Consider the following 25,698-nt stretch of genomic DNA (forward strand, 5'->3'; position numbering starts at 1 on the left):
TCTCCCCAAACCATCCCTCCCTCTCAATCTTCTTATTGCTGGCATTAGGACCATTATCCTCCTAGTTCCTCAGACTTGGGCTTGTGAAGTCATCCTAAATAATGAGGATACCCTCAAAATGGAAAAAGAACAAACTTGACCACAAAGAAGATATATATGTGTGTGTGTGTGTGTGTGTGTGTGTGTGTGTGTGTATACACATATATGTGTATATATATGTATGTGTGTATATCTATATCTATATCTATATCTATCTATCTATCTATCTATCTATCTATCTATCTATCTATCTATCTATCAGAATACCAGCAACACCTCTCTCAAGTCCTTTGAAGAATTGAGAGAAGGCCATTGGTGTGGAACTTTACGTGTAATGTCAGCTTTTTCAGTGTCTCAGTTAGATTTTCTCTTCCTCTATTTCTTTTTTCAAACAATTTTTTGTTATAAGACATAGCTCTCAAGGTTGGTGGAGAAAAGGCAGAGACTTGCCTTAGCTTTCCCCCAAACCCTTCCAAACAACTTTAAATAATGCCCCCAAATAAATGGTATGTCAGAACCCACACAATGATGGGAAGAAACACAGACAGAAGGCATGGGTGTGAGTTGAATATATAATGGGATGTTTATCTAAAAAAATAAAACTTAAGGGTGAGAAAGGAATGCACTGAGAAAAGGGGAGAGGGGTAGGTAGAATGGGGCAAATTATCCAACATAAAAGAGGCATGAAAGAGCTTTTACACTGGAGGAGAAGATGGGGGAGGTGGGGGAAGTGTATGAACCTTACTCTCATTAGAATTGGCTCAAAGAGAGAATACATACACACTCAGTTGTGTACAGAAACCCATCTTGCCCTATAGGAAAATATGAGGAGGGGATAAGAGGGAGGATGCTGATAGAGTGGAGGGAAGATTGGGAGAGGTAAAAGTCAAAAGCAAAACACCTTTGAGAACGGACAGGGGGAAAGGAGAGAGAAAGTAGAATAAAATTTAAAAAAAGAGATAGCTCTCTAGAAGGATAACAGAAATTAGGCAATGTAGCCATCAAATTTGTCAATAAAATATTTAAATAATAATAACCTTATATTTTTATGGCAGACTAAGGTTTGTGAAGCACTCTATTAGAACCATTATATTCTTTGCTCTTTGACTGTCTGCTCTTCCTCCATCTCTCACTACAGCAGGCTTTGTGATGTCTTCTCTGGTACTATTACCTCCTTTTCCTCTCCATTGTCATTACTCAAAGTTAGACCCTAATCATCTCCAGACTGGACAACTTCAGGATCAGTAGCTGATTTTCCTAACTCCCCCTCCCCCCACTCCATGTCCACTGCCCATCCCCCTCCCCAGTTCACAGTCCACCTTTTAAACTATTCCCAGATGAATTTTCCCAACCCTGCCTTGGCTGTGTCCTTCCCCTGCTACAAGACCTTCCCCACTTAACACTTCCTTATTGGCAATGTATAAATCTCAGCTCCCATTTTACGCCTTCATTGGTGACTTCAGTTAAAGCCCAGATAACATATTTGAGGCTGATATCAAGATAACCCACTGGATGACAGAGTCAGGCTACACAAGGATCTTGACAGGCCAGAGCATTAGGCTGAATCTGAGTAGATGAAATTCAACAGGGCCAAGTATGTCCTACTGTACACTTGGGTTCCAAATATCAACTTCAAAATACAGGACCGAGTTGGTATAGAGAGATGTAACGTATGTGAGAAAAATAAACACCTCAGCTTTGATGGACTGAAAGCTCAGCATGACTGAGAGACAAAAAGGTTAATGAGGGCTTGGGCTGTACTGAGAGGCATTCTGGTCAAAAAAGAAAGGTGAGAGCCCTGCCATCCTCCTCAGCCTCATTGTTCAACACATGGAGCACTCTGTCTAGGTCTGGGCACCACATCTTAGATAGGCAGGGCCAAGCTTCAGGGCATGCAGAGGAGGGCCCACAAGGATAATTTGCTTCCATTGAGGACCCATGGAAGGGTGTAAATCCAAATCATGGAGGATTTGGCAACTGCACCAGTAGATGAAGCACTGGGTCAATGGGATTATGAATGCACCAAAGTTCTGGTATCGAAGCACTCCTATGTCTAGGCATAATTGCATTGCATAGATCGTCAGCACCTTGAAGACAGGGCCTTGATCTAGGGTCTTTGCATACTTACAGCTGCACAGAAGAGATGCTCAGTATTGCTTGAATCTCTGCTCAGTTAATGCATGGGCTGCTAGGTGTTTAGCTGTCCAGATGAAGAGAGAAAAGTCATCCATCTCTGAGGTAGGACTGAGGGTGGCTGGCGAACAAAGAGGGAGGTAGGTGTTTCTAAGGGCCACAGCGGCCTGACTGCTGAGCTTGGAGTCAAGAAGGCAGGAGTTAGAATCCTGCTTGAGCCTCTGAGTAGCCATCGACCTTGGGAATTCGCTGATGCTCTCTGTGCTTCAGTTTCCACATAGGTAAAATGGTGATAATAGAAACACCTGCCTCAGGGTTTGGTTTGGTTTTGTAAAGATCAAAAGAGATAATAGATGTATGGAGCCTTACAAATACTGCAGATAGCAATGTCAGCTGTTTCGAGAAAGGTACAGGAATGGGAAGAGAGAAAGCTTAGAGGTATGTTAGCTGGAAGGATGGAAAACCCACATGCATATGTGGGTGAAGGAGTGCTGTGTGTGCAGGAAGGCATATGCTGCTGCACCCAAAGCACTGGGGAGGGCCAGAGGGCAGCCACCCTCCCCTCCAAGATGGCCAGACACCAGCTCCCCTAAACTCCCAGTGACAGAAATCCTTTGCATTCCACCAGGCACAAGGAATTTAAACTTCTTATAATCATCAAAAAGCTATCCCATGAGGAAAGACCCAGAGAATGTTTCAAAGTCTGAGACTCAAACATAAACACCTATGGAAATGGTGCCCTCTGGGAGCCCCAAGAAAATGCACTACAGAGCAAAATGTGGTTTAAGCCCATAATGAGCCAGGGACAAGGAAAGCTCTTTCAAGTTTGGTGCGTGAAATCTGATTAGCCTTGACCAGAGAACTGGAGCCATCTTGAGTTTCTCTGAGGCGCAGCTAAGATGGTTCCCAGTGCAAATGGAGAACGATTTCACAGAACTCTAGAGGTGGGTCTCAGAGGCAGCCACACCCTCATTTTAAAGCCACCATTCCAAAGTGAAGCTTACTCACATCAGATTAATAGACCTAAGGTGGTTGTTACATTCCTGTCATTTTTTTTCCCTCAGATTTTGCATGTTCTCTCATTTTGAAGATATTGTCTTGATTTCACTGTTACCTTCTGACTGCTTGGTGCTTCTCGCCTCTGCCCCACTTCTCTGGATGCCCTTTCTTTACTTCCTACTTCATGGATCTTCTTTGTCTGTCATTCTTTTGGTTGGCATCACATCACCACCTTTTAATCTCCTGTTTAGCTGGTAGGAACCATGGGGCTGCCTGAGCAGGGTCTTTTTCATGCCTCCAACCCCTGACTAACCAACATCCATGGTTCTTACTACACCACTACCATTTCCAGTCCCTTTAGATCTTCCTTAGCCTGACCTAGGACCATCCTGAGACCAACAGAGTGATATTGGCTGCAATGAACTGACAATGACGTGTCCTCTGATTAGGAAACACGAAAATATTGGTAATGAGCCTAAAATCTTTCCTTTAGAAGAGAAAGATATACAGAAGTGTGATCAGCTGATATGGAGCTGATACTTCCTTAGCAATAAATAGATGTCCTCGAGAAGACCAAAACATGGAAAAGCTTCAGAGAGATAAAGGAAGGCCCAGGCACTGCCCAAAGGAATCCATGGAGCTGGTCGCCCAGGGCAGAAATGGGGTGACTTTGCCCTCAGAAGACTATGTGTGTGGACACCACAATGACTGGTGGTTTGGGGGCCTCCAAGGTCACTCCAAGGGGCCCTCCTGGTGGAAGAGCTTTGTCATGTACCTCCTTCCCCTATCAGAACAATGGAGAGCTGATTGAAAGGCAGGGTCCCAGTATCCCAGACCCTCAGTATGAGAAGAGAACTAAGAGTTCATTAAGTCCAACTCATAGCCTGAAGGAAGAAATTTCCCCATTATACCTCCAGCCAATGGACAGGCAGCCTCTGTTATTAACATGCCATCCAGTGATAAGGAGCTCACTGTATCCCTTTTGGACAGGACTAATGGTTAGAAAGACTTCTGTTTTTCTTTCTATTGAACATCGCTGCATCTCTAAACTTTCCACCCCCTGCTCTTTGCTCTGCCTTCATCTCTGGGACCCTGACCCCAATTGAGTCCTATTCTGTTACCCCATGGTACCTTTCCAAGTTTGTGGTCATGGTCTAATATTTCTGAGGAAATGGAGCTTGGGCAGGATTTATTTCTAACTTGGGCCCTGGAGAGTGGAGACATATTAAATAAATCATCTCTCTTCCCAACACAACTGGAATCTGCTGGAAACCTGAGATAAGATTCAAATGCCACAGGCCAGAACTTGATTCTGTAATGGGACAGTTGTCATGGAATCTCAAACCTCACATGACTTTCACCATTTGTAAAATAAATCTTTCCTGAAGACCAAGGAGGGCAGGCCAGCTGAGGCAGTGGGCTCTGGACCCCCAAGTCACAGAGTCAAACACTTGCCTCTTAATGCCAGCTGACATTGACAATGCAGCAACCCTACTCCAACCGGGCTTTGGGGAAAGACTGAGAAGGGCTCTAGGCATTTTCAGCCCTCCAATGCCAAGCACATGTAATCATTCACTGCTTTCAAGATGGCGGGTCACAGATGTTCAGACACCTTGACAGGACAGTACCAAATGCTAATGACATTGAAAAAGCAGGTTGTTTGCCTAATTGTCTATAGAGACAGGAGACAATCACATGAAGGGGCTTTAAAGGAAAGGGCATGAGATACATACACTCCTGATGTCAAGAAAAAAACTGGCATATATTTATGGAGGGAGAGGAGAGAGATTTTGTGTCTATGTCCATGTCTATGTCTATGTCTAGAGTGAGTATATATATGCTCCCCTGATCCTTTCTACCAGACCACTAGCTCCATGAGGGCTCTTACTCCCTCTTGAATCCATTTTTCCCACCCACCACTGCTTGACAAATCCTCTGAAAACACTGCTCTGATCATGGAACTCCTCTGTTCCTAAACATTTCTCCCCACCACCTCCTGCTTGACTCCATCACCAGCCTCCAAGCTGCCCTTCCAGCCCATCTCACGCTTCTTCCCTTCTTGTCCTCTGAATTCTAGCCAAACTGGCCTTCTCTCTAGCCCCTACTCTTTCTGCTCATTCCTATCCCTTTGCCTTTGCCCACATTGCCACGACTGTCCCCTAGATTGTACCATCTGCCAGGATACAAGCTCTGTTGTTAATAGCCAGTCAATGGAATGAATGAGAGATTTTTAGCCTGGAGAAGAAAAGATTTGGAGAGGACAAGGTAACTATCTTCAAGTATTTGAGCTCATTCCTATGGAGAAGGACAAGCTTTGTCTTACTTGGCCCAAGTGGACAGAGCCAGGAGCAATGGAGGGAATTCCACTAAGGCAGATTCTGAAGGATCCAGGGATCATGGAACTAGCACAAAGTGGCCTGGGCTGCCTCAGGAGACAACCAATTCCCTGTCACTTGAGGTCTTCTAGGAAAGGCTGGATGACCACTTGTAAGGGAAACTATAGAGAAGATTTGGACACAGAGTGGCCTGGAGACTCTGGAGTCCCTTCTCCCTCCAAGACACAGGGAAGCCCCTCCCTTCCTTCAAGGCCCATCTTTAGTGTTGCTTCATCTACACAGCCTCCCTCCAACTGGCCCAGAAGGAATCAGACTCTTCCTCCTACACAGATGCTTCATCATTCATCTCATCAGGGAGCCCTCCTGGGCACATTCTCACTCTCTTTTGTGTTGTCATTCCTGGTGAACATATCTTCTTCTGCTAGTAAACCAGAAGCTCTTTGAGAACAGGCCTTGGGCTCATCCATCTTCATCCAGCCAGCACCTATACCAGGTCCAAGTCCATAGTGGCTACTTAGGAATATTTTGTTTTATTTTTCAGGGAAAGGGGCGAGTCTTGCTCTTTTCTGCCACATACAGAATGGACCCTAAATAAATGGCTGGTGAATGAATGAAATTGAACCTCCAAGATCTAACCTCCAAGGTCTAAGCCTCTAAGGCTAATACCACTAGAGACCCAGGGAAGAGGCTAATGTCCTAAGTGATTGGTGGCCAGCCATCAGGAAAACCCAGGAGTTGACAAGAGGCAGGTGGAGCTATGATTCCTTAGCATGTGGGGATGGAGATTTACTGGGGCATTAGAAGGGAGAATGAAAAGTTGGTGCTGATATCAGCATAGCCAGGCCCAGTCACGGGTGAGCATGGACCTTACTGCCAAGCTTCTTCCCATCCCTGCTTTCTCACTGCTCTGAAAGAAGTCCCCTCCTTTGCTCACCTAAACATCTTCCCATTCCTGCCGCCCATCAGGCTACAAAGTCCAAAATGTTGTTTCCAGAAGCTTCTGTGGATTTATTTGTGATATTAATCTCCTGATTCTGGAGAGAAGAGAGAGCTGACCTCGTAGCATGAGCTGGTATAGCTCAGGCAACACTGACCCTGAACAGACACACTTGGAAGCTTCATGACGATTGGGTGCTGATCAGATCGGTAGAAGGGCCTGTGTTCAGTGGGTGGGCTGCTAAGGGCTTCCTGAATGGTATGGAACATAATCAAAGAGACTGGGCAAACACAGGGAGTCCAATGGAGTAGGAGAAGAGTAATGGGTATAAATGTCAAGTCTCACCCTTGAGTTCAAAAAACTCCACTTGTCAAGTACAAGATACTGGGGGTGGAGGAATTGGGATTAAACACCAGTTTGCATGAAAAAAAAAACCTAGGTTTTTCCCTCCAGTAGACAGTGGCATGTCCCAGGATGAAGCTGCATGAAAAGGCTGGCAGCCAGGACAAAGGGGCGACAGGCCACACTGGGGGGCTATGTTCTAGGCTCCTCACTGGGGAAGGATTTTCATTAGCTGGAAAAAGTTCAGAGGAGACCACCCAGGATGGGAAATGGGCTGAGTTCACATCACATAGGACTTGCTGAAGGAAACTGAGGATGTTTAGCTTGAGGAAGACAAGAAGACATGGGGACTCATGAGAAACCTCCCCCAGTATTTGAGGGGCAGTCACCAGAAAGAGGAATGAGTTCGCTCACCTCATCCCCAGAGGGTAGAGCCAAGAGCAGAGGGACACAAAGTGGGAAATAAAAGCTGCCAAAGGACAAGAATCATCCCAGGGCAGCAAGGGTTGCTCGGGAAGTGATAGCTGCCTCTTAATCTCAGGCCTTGACAGAAGGGCTGGGGGACCAAGGGTGGGGAGGGTTCTGGTGGGGATTCTTGGTCAGGCTTGGGTGGGACAAGCAGCCTCTGAAGACCAGGCCAGTCCCAAGGTTCTAGAACTTTCTAGTGCTTAGCACAGTGCTGGCACATGGCAAGCACATTCTCAATACTGAGTGGTTGACTGATAGCATTTTCACTGAAATGAAAAGAACTCTATTGCCCAACACAGGTCCTGCCCACACTTCTCAGTGTGGGCACTGCCCACTGCTCTCACATCCCTTGCAACAACATCCTTGTTCTTATGATTCCAAAGCGTGGTGGCATATAAGTGTGCATGTGCTGCTGTAGTTGTCCTTTACACTTAATCATTCAGCAAATATTATTAAGTAAGCAAACTTTCAAGGGTCATAGAATGATGTCTAGAACTGGGAGGGCCCCAGCCAACAAAGACGTCTAACATTCACATCAGAATTAATTTTCCAGGTGAAAAGTGCAAAAGGCCAGATGGCAGCCTCAGAGCACTTGCAGAGACCCCAAGAGGGCATCTTCCCAAGGGCACAGCCTCCTGCTCAGACCTGGGAATTTAAAGACAGGGAGGGCACAGACAGATCTGCTCTTGGCTGACCCAGAGTCACAGGATGCAAGATCTGAAGAGGCCTCAGTGACCTCAACTTCAACTATACACTTAGAGCTTTCCTACTATAACAAAACTGACAAGTAGTTGCTTAAGTTCTGCAAACGCCCTCCTAGGAATAGAAACCCAAGCCCTCTCAAGGCAACCTACTCCATTTTGTGAGAGCTCTGATGGTGAGGAAGCCGTTCTTGTCACCAGCCAACTGGGGGTGACAAAATATGAAGCATTGGTGAAAAGCTCAATCCCTTGTTGACTTATGGCCTGAAGAACTCCTGTGCATTTTCAAGACAAGGCAGGACAGAGATGTCTCCCTGCTCCAGGAAGTCTTCTTGGAACATTGGAACACTCTGAGACCATATTAGGAATGTGTGTGTCTGTGTGTGAGAGTGTGTGTGTGTGTGTGTGTGTGTGTGTGTGTGACTGTAAGGTGAGCTAAGGCAAATTCAGACTCACCACTTCTCCTAAAAGCCCAGCTTCCTGGTGGTTAAGTCCCACAGGGGACACCTCAGTAACAATGAGCCAGCAGTGCTGAGCAGCAAAAGAGACCACACAGCTAGGCAACTGGATCATGCACACACACACACACACACACACACACACACACACACACACGCATGTACACATGTGCACACACAGAGATACATAACACATGTAGGAACACACACATGCATACACAGAGATATATACACGCATAGAAACACACACACACATACACACATGTACATACACATACTCATGATTCCTTCTCATACAAAGGCACATGAAACCAAAGGCTGCAGTAGATTTTGCTGACTGAAGCCTGCTACCTGTCTCTGTGGAGACAGAACCAGCTCTCCTTGTGTCTTTGCTAGATCCATGCTCACTCTACTCATTTTACAAAACCAGAACCATGGAGGCAGAAGGGATCTCAGCACTGCTCTCTCACCCCCTTCAATTTTTGGAGGAAGACACTGAGATCCAAAGTGGTTAACTAGCCTGGCATGAGAACCAGAGACTACAGAGGGGTAGGAACCTTCAAGACCATCTGGTACTACCTCGTCTTAGAGAGAAAGGAAGTGAAGTCCAGAGACAGAAAGGTCCCAGGGTGGCCCAGGTCATAAACGCAGAGTCAAGTTTGGAACACTCTGTCTGCCTCAGAATCCAGAGGTTTAGCACTCCGTTCTCTGCTGTCTCCCAGAGAGGTCTGGGCAGGCCAAAATGAGAACCCAAGTATCCTGATTCCTAATCTGGGTTCCCTCGTGGCACAGTGGACTGTGTTGTTCCTGGCTGGGTTGTTGCACTCCCACCTCCCAGGCTTACTTCTTTTGTTGACCCTAAGCAAGTCACTTCCTTGGTCTCTGTAAGATCATGGGGCTGGCACATAAGCAGCTCTAGGATCTTGTGTCCTGTGTCATCTGGTGACTCCTGCTCTTTGTCTTACTTGAGTCAGACCATGGATAGCAGCTGCTGACTCTCCTCAGCATCTCTACCCGGACACTGTTGGGTTGGCAGCTTCAGGACATACAGGTTTCAACCAGGTCTGGTGCCTTGGATCCTAGATTGAGAGCTGGACAATAGCCCATCCCCCCAGACTGGCTTCTCAAGTTTCTATTAGTTCTTCCTCTCGCAGGTGGGATGAGGGAAGAAAGTGTGAGCTCCTTTGTAAGTGCCCCTGGGACATAGGAGTCCCCCAAGGCCAACTCTATCCCTGGGACAGTGATTATACTCTCCTCCCACCAGGATACCATGATGCCATTTATGATTTCCACTAGAATAGATTCTGAGTGGTCCTTACCTCACCTACTGAGTCCCATAGCTCTTTACCTGCTTCACCACGAAAGTCTGAACTGAAGAGTGGGCTTGTCTGAAGCAGGTTCTTCTCCACTTCTGCAGGTGAAGTTCAGCATGTCTGTCTGAAGAGCTGACCCACAGGAATTTCTTTCCCCAAAACCTCTCCCATGACAGATGGATGAGGTGGGCTAAGGAATGGGTATGTGCACAGCATGGCCCAGCTACTGTCTCCATAACGGGACCCTTTGCAATCAAAGATGACTGAGTTCTTCCTAGAGACATGTTAGAAGCCCAGAATGTCAGATCTGGAGAGGGTCTTACAGCCTGTGGGCTTTAATTCCCTCATTTTACAGAGGAGGAAACTGAGGCCCAGAATGATTAAGTGATATATCCATGCTTACATGACTACTGAGTGAACCCAAGTCACCCAAACTACCAGTCTGGGGCCTTCCTCATGTGCCACACTGCCCAGGGGTCAGCAGCAATTTCCTTCACCTTGAAACTCTGAATCTAGAGTGCTTCCTAAAAATGGGCTTCAAGAGGGGACTCCATGAGTGTTAAAGGTCCTGAGCCCAGCACTACTTTCAGAACTGACTTTGCCCTCTAGAGCCTTCCATGGATGCAGAATTCCTTCCTCTGGGCCAGCCTCAGAGCAGGGAAGCTGCTCCCTCCTGACAGCGGTACTAGTAAGGTGGCATGGTGTGTCAGAAAAAGTCCTGGGTTTGGAAATAGGAGGCCTGGGTCCAAATGTTGCCTCATCTACTTTCTAGAATATCCAACTACAACCAAGGCGTTTAGCCTTCCTGGACTTCTGTTTTCCTCATCTGTAGAATGGGGATAAGAAGGCCTGGACTCCCTGTCTAACAGGGACGCCATGGAGGTGTGAGCTATCATTCTTCCCATAGTGACTGGGCCCTTCCATTGCTCTCTTCTCATGGTCCCCAAGTGATGGCCACAGCCTTTATAGTCACAAACACCTGCTGCAGGGGTCTGGGAGCCCAAACCTCCACACGTACCTTACTCTTCTCCTGCTGCAGCTCTATCTGGATGTCTGTGAGCTTGGCCCGGAGGTCCTCATTGGCAGCTTGCAAGGCGGCTAAGGCATCAGGCTTCTCCCCCTTGGTTCGGCTGCCGCCGCCCTTCTTGGACATCGTGAAGTTGTGACTCCAGGTGGAGGAGAGCCCAGGGAACCCTCACTCCAGGCTCCAGGAGTCTCCGGTCAGCCTGTGCTGTGCTACATTGTCTCACTCACCTGAAAAAGGAAAACAAAATGACATCTTCTGTGGAAAAGGAGACAAGACAAAGGATAAGAAGGAACATTGAAGCGGCTGCTGGAGATGGGTTCAGCTCCCGATCGCCGCTTATGGGCTCAGGACTGTACACGCCACCCCTACCCAACAGGCTTCCCTGTTACCCAGGGCCCACTTATGGGCTCAGGACTGTACACGCCACCCCTACCCAACAGGCTTCCCTGTTACCCAGGGCCCACTTATGGGCTCAGGACTGTACATGCCACCCCTACCCAACAGGCTTCCCTGTTACCCAGGGCCCACTTATGGGCTCAGGACTGTACACGCCACCCCTATCCAACAGGCTTCCCTATAACAAAGATTTGGGGACCGGTCAGCACATCAACTATATGTGATGATATACACCTTCTCCTTCATTGGTGAGCCCCCACCCCAGAGCAGAGAGACATGCATTTAAACATAGGGAGACTGGTGTTCTCTTGGACTGAAAAAGATGGAACCAAGTGAAAGGGACAGTGAAGGGGCCTTACACACATCTCAGGATAATGGGGACTGTGTTGGAGCAGCAATGGCTAGGGAGGAGTGGTCAAGAGGGGGAGGGGACTGGGCATCCTTCCAGATCAGCTGAGGCCGCAGTCCTGATCTCAACTGTCAAGAATCTCACTTTGATACTGGCTTCATCTTCCACTTGACAAATTCTAGATTTGGGCTCTCCTTACTGATAAATTCTGTGCAGACACCAGGTCCCAAAAACCACTCAGCCATTTGGAAAGCCAATATTTCTCACAAAATACCAGAATTAAGCTTCAGTTACAAATGTGTTTGTGGAATATTACTGTGCTGTAGGAAATGATGAACAGGTTGGTTTTAGAAAACCATGGAAAGACTTGCATGAAATAAGGCAGAGTGAAATGAGCAGAACCAGGAGAACACTGTACACGGTAACACCCAAAGTGATGGAAAGTGAGTGACTGAAGGTTACTGAGTTACTCTGAGTAATAGGAGCAGTCCAATCAACACAGGACCCATGAAGGAAGATGCTCTTCACCTGCAGAAAGACCTGCTGTATGGAAGCATGTGTTAGATGGTTCCACATCTGTATCTGTATCAGACATTGGCTTTCTCTAGAGCAGCACTGGGAGAGGGACAACTCGGAACTCAAAAGATAATGATCTTTAATTAATTAAATATTTTTAAGTGTATGAGGGGCCAGAGCCTAGGACAACAGAAGCAGAGAGGCATCATACCCATTTTCTGGCAATGAGGCGCACAGCAGCTGTGCCAGTCATCGATGTGAACCCCCAGAGAAGGCTGAGAGCCACATCTCCCCCCAGGGACCTTGCCCATCCTCTGCCAATTGCACACAGCATGCCTCAGACCAGGAAGGTGTCCTGATTCTCCATCTCTCTCTGCTAAGCTCAGAATGCCCATGAGCCAGACCACATCCAGAAGCTTGATAGGATTATGTAGGGCCAGGGAGAGTTGGCTTTTGGGCTCTTCCCAAAGACTTCATTCCGTCTGGTTCCACACATCTGAATGGAAATCTCCTCCCTGCCCTTTCTCTAGTGATTTTATCCACTGCTGGGCTCCCCTAACTCAATGCCCCTCGGTTCACCCAAGGGCTGCTTGGGCAGGCTGCTCCTCCTCCCTCTCTTTGTTTACCCCTCCCCATCTCTCTTCCTGTCTCATCTTCACACACTTCTGGAATACATGCTAAGCCATGCTCACTGCCTTCTGCTACTTTCTCTGTCCCCAATTTTACCTTTTTAAAAAATTTCTTTTATAAATAAAAATAAAATCAAATAAACAAAAGAAATACAAAATAAAACTCAGTCTCAAACCATAGGCTCCCAACTAACTGCAGTGTGTTCATCTAAGGGGTCCCTGTCCCCACTCCCTTCCCTTTATCCATACATCATCTCAATACTGAGCTGTTCCTAATTCCCCAGGGCCCCTGACCCCTAGCATACAAGGTAATGACAAAGCACCTACTGCGCTATAGGCAAACAGATACCACAAAGGGCTATCCCAATACCTTCCCAACAAGAAGGATCCTCAGGGTGTGACCAGACTGTGCCAGTCCACTATGCCTTGCAAAGCCAACTCAAAGAGTCATTCTCACCCTCTGGTGGTGAGACCACAGTGCCTCCCTCCTTCCAAGACAGCACTGAGAGCCAGCAGGGACCCCAGGGGACATCAGGTACAACCTCCACCCGTTTTACAGATGATGAGACTGAGGCCTTGGGAGTCTAGGTGATTGCCCCAAATCATACAGAGTAAGTGACCAAATGGAATAAGAAGGGGCTTGTCTTTTGTCACACACCCAGGGAGGGACAGAGCCTAGATCTGGGTCCAGGTCTCCTCGGTCTCTTCACTCCCTCAAGCACTAACAGATGATCACCTTTCATACACTGCTAAAGGACAGAAAAGTCAGTAGCCTGGCAGCATCGTCTGCTCTGCACAGGACCCCTGGGGCCGGCTGCCAGACTCTGAGGCTTCCCTTTAGAAGTGACTTACTCTGAATTCTCCAGCTTGTCTTGTTATAGCCGGTTCACTAGCTATTAATGATGAAACCCATGGAGAGAATCTGCCAAACTAGGCTGAAAGCCCCAGGAAGGCTGCTGAGCTTCATCTGGCATTGATGGGGTCCTCCATGTTAGGAGAACAAAGGCCCGAGGGGCTGATGGTAAAGGTTTAAAAAGCAGCTCGGAAAACATACACATACACACACATGCACACACACACGCACATGCACACACATAAGCACGCGCTTGCACACATGCACACACATATGCACACATTGTATGCATGACAGTTCTAAGTTAAATCTGCTTCTTAACTTTCTTCCTTGCTTGCTTACATCCAGACATCCACAAAACAATCCAACCTTCATTTGTAAGATTCCGAAGTTTTCACAGTCAGCTGGTAGGTTCAGGCACCTCCAGCATAAGGGCTAATAGATAATTAAACTGCCTAATGTGGCTCATCAGTTATGGAGGAGAACGTGTCCAGTAATTGATTTTAATTTGTGCTCAGGGTTGGTAAAGAACTTTATTTATGCCTTGGGTTCTTGGAGGAGTTTGATATTAATGACTTTGGGATGCCAAAGCCATGCTGAGCATAGGGCATTTAGAAAGAATAAGGGAGGCTGTATAAAGGAGAAAGGATCCTGGACACTGGAAGGGGAACTGAGACCCAGAGAGGGAAGGGGACTTTGCCGTCCATCAAGGGCATGAATGACCAGGAAAAGGGGTGAAACAGTCAAGGGTGAGAATAAGGGAAAACAGAGAGCCAATAGGCTGCTCCAGCCCCCACCAAAAACTAAAGGGAACACAGTGAGCTGGGTGGTTCCTCCACGAACAATTAATGAAGAGAAATGGGCAAGATGGCACAGGCTGAAGAGGGTGAACAGGTGAAGGACCCTCACCAATGAGACCATCCTAGAGCTAAAGGGATATTGAGTTAATATGGCTACTCTGGAGTCTCCACCTGGAAGGGTGGAGCTATAATATCTAACAGAAATGATAAAGCTGGCCCAATCACACTTGATCATTCAGAGACCTGAGGCACAGAGGGAGACGCTTGGATGCCATGCCCCTGGGACTCCTGCCACAGCAGCTGCTGCATCCACTTCCAAGGTTTCAGGCTGAGTGCAGCCTGCCACCATCTGCGCCACCACCGTGTCTGACACCACCTGGGTACCCCCAGTCACAAATAGCCAATGCCTTCAAGGTACCCAAAGCTCCAGTCCCTTTCAATAGGAGGTGAACAGCTATACCTGTCAAGAGGCTCCACTATGGTGGAAAGTCACCCCCAGTCCTGACCCAGAGGCAGAGAGACAGTTTTCAATGTCTTGTCAAGAAGACACCAGGGGTCATCAAAAAAGAGAGAAGGAGGGGGAGGGGAGGGTTTTTTTGCCTTCTTCCCTGTGGGCCTCCTCGCTTCTGCTGGTCCCTCTTCAGAGAGGCCTGAGCTAGGAGAAGAGGGGGAAGGGGTTATTCTAGACATACTCAAGATTAGTAACCAACCAGATGAGACACTTCTAAAGGCAAGGGTGTTCTGCTGTTGCTGCTGCTACTGCTGCTGCTGTTGGAAGGGGAGCCCCTATAAGGCTTCTTTCCTCCACTCCAACCTCCATTTGGAGTTGGTTTATTCATTCATTTGCTCAAGTGGTAGATAAATGATAAGTCAGGAAAGGATGTAGAAGCACCTACTGAGTACACTACTGAGCATGTCAATACAAAGACCAGGAGAAAAGCAGCTGACATTCTCATTGTATAAGACAAAACCTCAGTGGGAGCCGTAGCACCAGCCTGGGTCCTGGAGTGGGGGGTAAGGGGCAGATCAGACCCACTTGCCCCTTGCCCTCAGGGGCTTGTAAGCCCAGATAGGATGCTAACAAGAATAAAAATAATACAAAAGAGAGCACTTTGTGGGAGGAGTCTGCCCGGGTGGGGACAGGCTAAGCCTGTCACCAGGTCCTGTCAACAAGTAGCAACAGGAAATGCCATAGAACCCAGCTTCCCATGGGACAAGCTGGGAGACAGTCACCCAGGACCCACCCATATGGCAAATGGCCCCAGGGAACTTTGAATCTCCCTTCTGGAATTTCTGCCCCTGAGGTCTGCAAGGCTTGAGAGACAGGGGCCAGCCTCTCCAATTTCAGCTTCAGGTCAGGGGAAACTTCCTCTTAATGAGAGCTGTGCTGCAGATGGCTGGGGGTGGGAGGTGGCTGCCATGGGTTCCCCTTCACTGGAGCACAAGCAAAGCCTGCATGATGACTTGTTACCTGTGTATGTGATAGGAGAGATTCCTTATAGGTTATGAGTGAGACAAGATGGTTGTTCAGGTGCCTCCTATCTCCTTGATTCTGTTATACACATTTAAGTAGAAAGTGGAGAGACCAGTATGCACTGTCAAAAAGCCATGTTAGCACCTCTCCAGGTGAGGATAGCATGAGTGGTGGTGGGAAAAGGTGTAAGTGAAGAGAGAATCTGACAGTCAGTCCTCTCCTTTTCTGTGTCAATAATAACATCACCTCCTTCGCAGGGGCAGGGATATGGTGTGTTCTGTCATCTAAACCTGCCATTGCTGCTCACCACACCACCATTATTCTCCCTCCCCCTCCCCTGTGGGTCTCCCCTCTCCAAATCTTTCCTCCTCTCTCTACCCCTGGGTGAGAGTCAACAGGATCTAATGGAAAGACCTGAGTCTGAATCCTGTTTCTGACACCTAGCTGTCTGTGTGTCTTTCAACAATTCATTTGCCCTTTCTGTCCCTAACATCCTGCTCATGCATAAAATGAGGATAATGGTTGAAAATGGGGATGACACCTTTTATTACCTACCACTCATGGATGTCATGGGGAAAGTGCTTTTGTCTTCTGATTAAAATGGATCCTTCAATCCTGAGTAGGATGAACACAAAGGGGGAACACTTCTTTGGCCATTTAATGCAACATTTAATAAAATGATTGCTGGCAGCACTTGCTTGCATTGATCAAGATCATTTTTCATGAAGAAAGGCCTAAAACTGCCACGTCTCACTCCTACATCCTGAGCCCTCCTGAGAGTGATGCTGAGTCTGGCAGAGACCATGAAACCTTTTGGAAGAATCAAGGTTTTGCCCAAGCAGGAGAGAAAAAGTTGAACCTCCCCCACCTAGAGACATGAGCAAGGTTTCTATGAGATTGGGCCAGTCTAAGGGCTCTAAGTTGGTTCAGAGGTTGAATAAGGCAAGCAAGCTCTTGCTGATTCCAAAGATATACTTGCAGCCCCAAAGCGCAGAGAGGATCTTAAGGACTCTTCTATGTATCAACTACAAAAGAGGCATCTGGAGGACTCGCCATCCACACCTTAGCATCTTGCCTAGATCTCTTCCAACCCAGTGGTAAACACCTTTGGCAAGGACCTGGCTCTTTTATTCTCATGTGGTGTTCATTAACAGAGGAAGGAGGAACAAATTCATTTCTGTTACTACATCTCTGGAATGGCTTTGTCTAACGTTGACGCTTGCAGGGAAGACTTGGTACTGGAAAATAGCCTTTAAGGTTTGATCAAATCAAAGGTTTTCACTTGTTGGCAAGCAATAATCTGTACCATGGGATCTTGTATTCATTTTTCATTTAATTTGATGATGGGACCTAATGGGGAATATCTTGCCAAAGCCTGCCCATTCTCCTCTAACACCCCCATCAAGGAAGCTCTAAATTTATGTAGATTCTCATCAACATTTTACATATGTGGAAAAGTAGGCATATGAATCCCAAGTCATTGGTATTTTCTCAATCACCTTTTTTGATAATTAAGAGGTCCAAGATTTTTTCCAAAACTGCAGTGTCTTTCTCGCAGTTAGATACATTGAAATTGATCCTTCAATCCATCCACGCTCTATCATTTCCAGCTCGAGTCACCTCTCGGTAATCTTAATCCAGCCCAGCTGATTTTCCCCTCATTTTTCCTCTTCAATACAGTCCCAGCTTCTTCTATGAGCAAATTCAAAGCTATGATGTTTGTCTCCACATTGTGGCATGCTCTTACTGATGGTGAAAGAAATTTGTAATAAAAATCCCTGCAGATCTTTTCCATTTTTGTTTGTGTGTTGGCCTCTTTCCAGTTTCATCAGTGAATCCTTCAGGATGGCCTCACTTAGTTGGGTCTCTTGCCAAGATTTTTAAAGTTGTTTTCTCCTCTTTACTACCCTTTGTTGTGTCATGAAGTGATAATGCCCATAAATTCCACCATCCTTCTCTGCTGCACATCAGAATTAGTTTACATTTTCAACAGTGTTTCCCTTGGCTGTTGTATGTCCCCATTTGGCAAATAAGTCAACTGTTTACTGACTAAAGAATGCACACAGCTAAGTATAAACAGGGCTATTTGAGAAGGGTCAAATCGCTTACAATCAGGGGATAAAAAAAGGTCACCTGTAGGAAGTGGCAGATTACTAAGCATATGTGGATAAAGCCAAACAGAATCTCGGGACTTCCTGAAAAATGGAAAATCCCCTGGCATCTCAGAGGCCATAGGCTGATGTCTTGAGCCAGTAAGGGGGATACAGAGGGGTGGGAAAAGAATGCCATAGCTCGAGACCCCCAAATCACCACTATTCTCCCCTACAACACTGCCTCAGTGTGTCTGCTTAGACCAGTTGGCTGCAATATAGAGCATCTGAAAGAGAGGGAAGGTTGGAGCTAGATTAAGAAGCACTTGAAATGCCAAAAGAGTATATATGTTATACAAAAAATAGGAGGAAGCCAATGGAGCTTCCTGAGCAGAAGAAGGACATGGCCAGGCTGGTGCTTGGGGCATCAGCTTTGGCAGTTGTACGGAGGATGAACCAGAGACTGGACAGACTGGACACAGGCTAGCCAATTAGTTGACCAGTGCAGTCTTCCAGGCAGGAGATGATGACGACCTGGACTAGTTTTCTCCTTTGTAAACTGAAGGGAATTGGGCTAGATAGTCTGTAAGGCCCTTTCCAGTTCAAAAAGTCTTGTGGTCCTTCTATCAAACATTCAGCCACAAGTCCTCAGCTATCAGCCTTATCCCTGAGTGTCTGAGCTCCCTGGCTCACAATCCAAGATCAAGACTAATTAGGAGAGGCACTTTCCGGATGTTGATAAGTGAAATCAATATTCTGCTATCCCAGTGGAGAGCCTGCCACCGAAGGGGAGAGAGAGTCTTCTGTGTCTGCTGGACAGATACTGCAGGGCTTCTAGGTGGTAAGGGGGATCTGGGTGGCAGATCTCCTGAAATGCAAGAATGGAGATGCCAGGGTTCTTTGAGCCCCTTGACGGATGAAGCATTCATCATTCTAGCCTTACTTACTTCTACATTAATATTTCATCCTGAACATGGGTTTGAAGCCTCATACCCAGGGTTCCCAAGCTCCACTGCCATTCATCATCTCCCACTTTCTATGAAGAAGGCATTTGATTGTCCTTGTCAGTCCTTGCAAACCTGGCCGTCCCCAGTTATTCCCACCCCTACTTCTAGCTGTAGAAACCATGGGCCTCTTATGGACTGTGGTAGCCTGCTCACTCCTCTGGAGACTCAGGACAAACCAGAGGAAACTTCTCCTGTCCATGCAGACTGGCACCCTCTCTGCCACTTAGAGTCTTAGAGCCGTTCCTAGAACAATAAGAGCCTAAGTGACTTGCCAGTGGTCCCAAAGCTGGTATGTGTCAGAGGCAGGACTTTAATTCAGGTCTTGTTGGCACCAAATCCACCTTTAATCCACTCACAGTGCCCCCTAAATAATGAAAGCAATTAGTTCCATTAGGAAGGCCACTTTGCCAACAACATCTTCACGGTTATTGCCATAGGACCATCAACAGCTAGGCTCGAACCCTGAGCCAAACCCAGGGCTTTGGGCTGAATCCCCCAGATGGCCGGAGCTGAATTACAGTTAAGAAAACATGGAGCAGAGCAGAGGAGAGCCTGTGACAAAGTAAGCAGGCTCCAAAGGGATTCTGTGTGGCCATCCTCAGAGGGCTGCTATAAATAGCCCTGCTCTCCAGGATGGAAAGGCTCAAGAGAAGATGCTCACGAATTTAGGCTTCATTCTCTCCAATACTGAGAGCTCTCCCAGAGTGGAAGGAGCTGCCTCCTAAAGAAGGGGGCCCCCCTGACCTCAGATGACTCTTATGGGTATGTTGGAGGGAGAATCCCAGAGGCCTCTGAAGCCCCGCCCAGCTCTGGTTTTCTGTTGGACTCTGCAGGACCCCAAGTATAGCTTCAGGGTTTCTAGTAAATAGATACAAGGCTGTTAATGATGCCAAAGAAAATGTAGGAACATCAGAGCCAGAACTCTCAGCTATCAGCCAGACCAATGCCCTCAGTTTACAGAGGAGACTGAGGAGCTTAGGGGGGCAGGGAAGCCACCAAGGACACTCAGGGAATAAGTAGCAAGGCTGGGATTCCAACTGAGGGCCTGGGCCCCAGTCAGCTCTCCCCACTCACTCCCCACTACCAGGCTGCAGCCACAAATTCTCATTTATTTACTGATTAGGAGCGCAGAAAGTGAATCTGCTACAGACCACTGTGTGGTAGGAACCTCGGACCTCTGAATGGGCTTATATCGGTTATTAAAAAGGCCTCCCACTCCTAGGCTTCTTTATTCTACACCAAATGTGGGGAAAAGTGACCACTAAGGACATCTCATCATTAGAATTTAGGAGGAGCTGCAGAGAAAGCTGACCTGGTGCTGGGCTCCAAGCAGCGCCAGAAACAATACTGAGTGCACTGAGTTTGCCTGCAGTCTGAATTGTAACATGTAGACATATGGGTTGGCATGTCTAAGCTACACACAAACCCTGTGACTTCTGTGGCCTCCAAAGAGAGGCTCAAATTACTCACCGCGTCTTGCCACCTCAAGCAGGAGTCTTGAGCTCAGTAGGCCCCTTTTTAGGAAAGATGGAAGGACAGTGAGAAAAGGGTGGGGGAAATCCCTGATCCTGGGATATATTCTGGCCATCTAATCTTATCCTCCCATTCACAGATGAGGAAACTGTAGCCTCAGGGGGGAAAAGCAATTTGTTCAAGGTCACCCAGTAAGCTTGGTGAGCAGCCAAACTAGGATTTCACTCTAAGGAGGAGAAAGCAAAATCCCTGCCCCTCACTGCCATATCCAGAGATCCTTGTCAGTCATCAACCAGCCTCCAGACCATTCTCCCTTCTTTCCAAAGGAACCCAGGACCCTACCTCATACCTGAGGATGCATGTCTACATCCCCTCAAATAGCCTGGTCCTCCTAGATTATCAATCTCCTCGATTCCCATGACCTGTCCTTTCATTTAGCCTCAGCTGCACACAGGGATGTCCTCACCCTCACTTTCACCATCACCCATCAATGTACTACCTCCATGGTTCTGAATGCTGACTCTGCACTCAGTCTATCTTCCACCTCTCCCTCTGCCTCACTCCTCCTAAACCTGCTGCTCATCTCATTCATCCTCTCCCATCTTCTTTCTGATCATAACCTTTAGCTTTCCTTCTCTCTTCTGCCTTGCTCATCCTGATTCTTCATCTTCATTGTGACTTAGTTCTTTCATCCCTCTCTGTTCCAATCTCTCTTCCCTGTTCTGACCTCACTTTCCTCTCTTCCTAAAGTTGACCATATGATTAAACAGTTCACTTGTCACCTTCTTCCACCAATAGATCCTTTATCCCCCTTGTCCTTCCACTACCCATGTCCTGAAAATTTCCAGCTCTGTGTCACCATCCTCATCCACCTTGTGTTCTTCTATTTGAATGATACTCAATACTGCTAGAGGAAGTCACACAACAACCAATGAATTAATGAGTGAGTGAATGAAAAAGACATTTGTTAAGCACTTACTATGTGCTAAGCATTGGGAATACACATATAAAAACTGCATAGCCCCTGCTCTCAAAGAAGTCCCATTTTAATATGAGAAGATGGAACATTTAGATTTTCAGCCACAGGTCAAATGGAAAGGTCCAATTGTCCCTTTGGTGCAGCAGAAAAGCGCATGGTAATGACACTTCTTTAAGGACATTTCTACTGATAAAATTATATAAATTTATCATTTTAAATCATTTGACAGGGCGAAGGACTTTGGTGGCAAGAACTTTCCTTCTGGGTCTCCAGTATCTGCAGCTGCAGCACCTCCCATCTCTACAGGCTGCATTTCCACAAGGGTTGCTTCCCAGGATGATGACTATGGGGACCTGGCTAGAAGCAGAGCTGGCAGTTTGAGGGGTGCTGCTATGCCAGGATACTTAGGCTTCCTCTCTCTTGGTAGCCAACTGGGTCTATCACAACTTCAGACTGTCCAATCTTGCCTGGGTATTTACAGTTGCCTGTTAAGCCTTTCATTCTTTCTTGATGGGTCCTTACCACAGTAGCTCACCCTAAACTTCTCTTCTCTCCACAAGCCCCCTACATAACCTTGTCCCTTTTTCCTCTCAGAAGAGTACCCTCCTATTTTACTGAGAAAATAGAGGTGGAATGCCATGAGCACACTCTTCCCTCCTAACCTTCCTACTCTTCAAAATTACATTATATCTTCACCCCTTCTCATTTGCATCTGTTTCAGAGGAACATTTTCAAGGCTAACCCCTCTTTTTGTGCCCCTGGTTCCATCTCTGTCTATCTCCACCAGGTCCTCACCCTTCAATCATCCTCTCTACAGGTTTCTGCCACCTTTAATCTCTCAAGAAACATTTGTTGTTGTCCCCCATCTATAGCCTCAAAAAAAAAACCCTTTACTTGGCTCTACAGTTCCCTAAAGGGACCATTTAACACTCTCCTTTTCACAGGCAAAGTTCTTGAAAAAGCCATCTGTACATATTGCTTCCTCTTCCTAACTTCCCACTCTCTTTTTATCCCCTTGCAATTTGGCTTCTAACCCAATCAATTAAGCTGAAACTGCTAGCTCCAAGATTACCGATGATCTCTTAAATATTGAATCCAGCAGCCTTTTCTGAGTCTTCATCCTTTTTGACTTTCTGCAACCATTGACCCTGTTACCCACTCAGTCTTCTTAGACACTTCATCTTCCCTTGGCTTCCATGTCTTTCTTATCTTTCTGATCTCCTCCTGCCCCTCTGACCAGGACTTCTCTGACCTGTCAATTTAGCAGCTATTTGGAGGATATATTAGAGATGGGAGAAACTAGAGTCATGGAGACTAAATAGAAGGCCATTACAATTGTTAGTTTAGGGGTGATGAGAGCCTAAAGTAGATTAGAGGTTATATGAGTAATAGGAAGAAGAGGACAGGTTTGAGAGCTGGCCTGGAAAAAAGATTTAACAAGACTTGGGAATTGATTGCCTATAGGGAGTGAGGAAGGGTGGAGAATGGATGACCATGAGGGTTAGGAAACTGGGTAATTAGAAGAATGGTGATGTTCTTTAAAGAAATAAGAGAGTTTGAAATTGGCAGGTTTGGGGGAAAGTGTGATGAGTTCAGTTCTAGACATGTTGAATTTTAGATGCCTATAGGACAATCAGGAGTGACACCAATCAGATAGTTGTGTTCAAGATGGGAATACAAAGTTCAGAATTGTTGTCAGAGAGATGATCACTGAATCCATGACCACCGACAAGGGAGAGAGAAAGAGGTACATTTCCTTATCACCTCATGCCTAGACTATTTTGATAGCATGCTAGTGGGTCTGCTTGACTTGTCTTTGAGCCCCACTCTGGTCTACCCCGTTCAATAAATTACAATGTTTCCCTATAACTGCTATGATTTATATTTATAAAATCTTCTCTTTAGCTTTTAAAGCCCTTATAAATCTGGCCACTTTCTACCTTTCCAGTCCACTAACACTGGCCTCCTTGCTGTTCTTCACACAAGACATTCCATTTCCCCAAACAAAACCAATGCACCTAAAATTAGAATAAAATCAGGAAAATGGGAAAAAAACTTGGTGATAAATTTTGCTGATAAAGGTCTCATTTCTCAAACATATAGAGAATTAAGCCAAACTTATAAGAATAAGAATAATTTCCTAACAGATAAATGATCAAGGGATATGAAAAGACAGTTTTTAGAGAAGCAAATCAATGCTATCAACAGTCAAATGAAAAAAAAATACACTGAATCACTAATAATTAGAGAAATGCAAATTAAAATAATTCTGAGGTACTACCTCATAACCATCAGATTGGCTAAGATGACAAAAAAAAAAGGAAAATGACAAATGCTACAGGGGTTGTGGAAAAACAGGTACACTTGTGAAGTGGGCCAACCATTCTGGAAAGCAATTTGATACTATCCACCAAAAGCTATTAAACTGTGCATATCTTTTGTTCACTATCTGTTATTTTTAGACACTTAATCATTTTCTAGCATGTATTATTGTTATTTATGTACACACCTTATTAACCTACCCAAATGTAAGCTCCCTAAGAGTAAAATTATGTGGGTTTTCATCAGTGGAATACCAAAGCCAAATCCACAGACCCATATAGAGTAGGGGCTTTGCAAATGTTCATTGGGCTGAAGTGAATCTGACTTCAGCTGGTGCTGCCATATTGTCTATATGACATTGGGCAAGTCAATTAACTCCCCTGGGCTTCAGTTGAAGTATATGGCCCAGATCTAACTCTTAGAGCCTAGGACCCCCGGATTAAGTTGGATTCACTTCCATAATGTTGCTTACTGCTAGGGTAACCCAAAAGGCTTTCAGAATGGGGACAATCATTGGGTGGGTGACCTTGGGTAATCCCCCCTTAAACATGAAGCCTCAGTTTTCTCCTCTGTGAAAAGAAGAGTTGGGAGTGAAGATCTTTCAATTCTGACATTCTGACCATTGCTCTCAAAGAGCACCTCTCCCTCAGTTTCCCTATTGCTGATGTCTCCGCCCCCCACCCCAAGAAAAATGGCATCAACTTTAGACAAAGTATGCCTGGCTTTAAAAATATACTAGAACAGGAGAGTCTTGAGATAAGAGTCATTGCACTTATGATGTCAGACATGTTCAATGACCTTGTTTGTCTTGTTGGACTGAAGTCACTATATGTGTTACAATGGAGAGGCTTCTATGAGGAGTAGGGATGAGATGTAGAGTGTCTTTCCAGAGCCATCATGTCAAGATAAGGAAAATCTAAGACTATCATGATGAGTGATGACCTAAAAACATGGCACCTGAGAAAGAACTGGATATGGAGTTAGAAGCCTGGGTTCAAACTCCATTTCTGTCATTTAATAACACCTATGTGACCTTGGGCAAGTCCTTCCCTGACTCTGAGTTCCCCCCACCTCAGTTCCCACCCTGTAAATTGATGGGATTGGAATTGATGACCTCCAAGGTCCTGCTCAGCTCAGAGTCTTTCATGTGAGGATTCATGCTCTGACCTAAGCTTTAGAGAGGAAATCACTCAGGAGGAATTTGACCCTCCAAACAGCCCAGTGCAATGACTCCTGCACACATGCTTGTCCTCACTCAGTAGGAGTGGGAGTCAAGACTTAGAGACAGCAAGCCAAGTGTCCTTAGTCACATGGCTGGCCAGAGGTTGAGGCAGTATTTGGACCAAGCCTTACTGACTCCAAGCCCGATGCACTTTCAACTGCCCCACCCCCACCTCCCTAATCACCTTGCAATTGTAAACGCTGACTCCCATTCCACAACCCCTCTTCTTCCCACAGGCCCACTATATGGCAGCCATTCCTGGATGCCAGGGAGTTCCACAAGTTTCCCTGGCCCATAACAGGTGGCCTCACCTCCACTAGAGCCTGCCCTCAGACACACTTCAGGCCAGGCCAAGAAGTCAAGCAGAGCCAGATAGCACAACCAAATGTCAACACCCAACCCAATCAGCAGAGAAATTGTCATCCTGTTAATTACAAAGGTTAATTGGCTCTACAGAGACTTTTAAGCATAAAACTTGGGAACCTGACATCACTTGAAATTCTGGGCTCTCCTGCTCAGTGGATCTCTTATCCTGCCATGTCAGAAAATTCATTCGCCATTTGCTTCAAAGCAGAGTCTCAATTTCCCTCCTGCTATTCCTGCCCTCCTGCCCAAAGTAGCCTGCCTTGAATTACATCTGCCAGACAAACCCTGAACATCTCTGGGCTTCAGAGGTGGCAAGCTGGAAGCAGACAGTTCCTCAGCATTTAGCAAGCCTGGCTCTGAACAGAGACTGTCCTGGGCAGTGCTGGGGCATGAGTGGGAGAAAGGTGGTGTCTGCTCTCAGAACCCCTCCAGTCCAGCAGAGGAAACATAACTTGTGTGATCAGAGCTG

The 25,698-nt window shown here is 46.4% G+C and overlaps 1 protein-coding gene across 1 annotated transcript in view; it reads right to left on the bottom strand.

Annotated features, from left to right (window-relative positions):
- Nucleotides 1-25,698, bottom strand: part of JAKMIP3 (Janus kinase and microtubule interacting protein 3) — a 172,694-nt gene that overhangs the window by 136,427 nt on the left and 10,569 nt on the right. Inside the window, 1 exon segment of the mRNA XM_078150682.1 lies at nucleotides 10,745-10,980. Within this exon segment, the coding sequence (XP_078006808.1) occupies nucleotides 10,745-10,879 (135 nt within the window). The 5' untranslated portion in view covers nucleotides 10,880-10,980.

This window comes from Phascolarctos cinereus, unplaced genomic scaffold (assembly GCF_003287225.1).
Source record: "Phascolarctos cinereus isolate Bilbo 61053 unplaced genomic scaffold, phaCin_HiC Scaffold_3;HRSCAF=262, whole genome shotgun sequence".
Classification (NCBI taxonomy): domain Eukaryota; kingdom Metazoa; phylum Chordata; class Mammalia; order Diprotodontia; family Phascolarctidae; genus Phascolarctos; species Phascolarctos cinereus.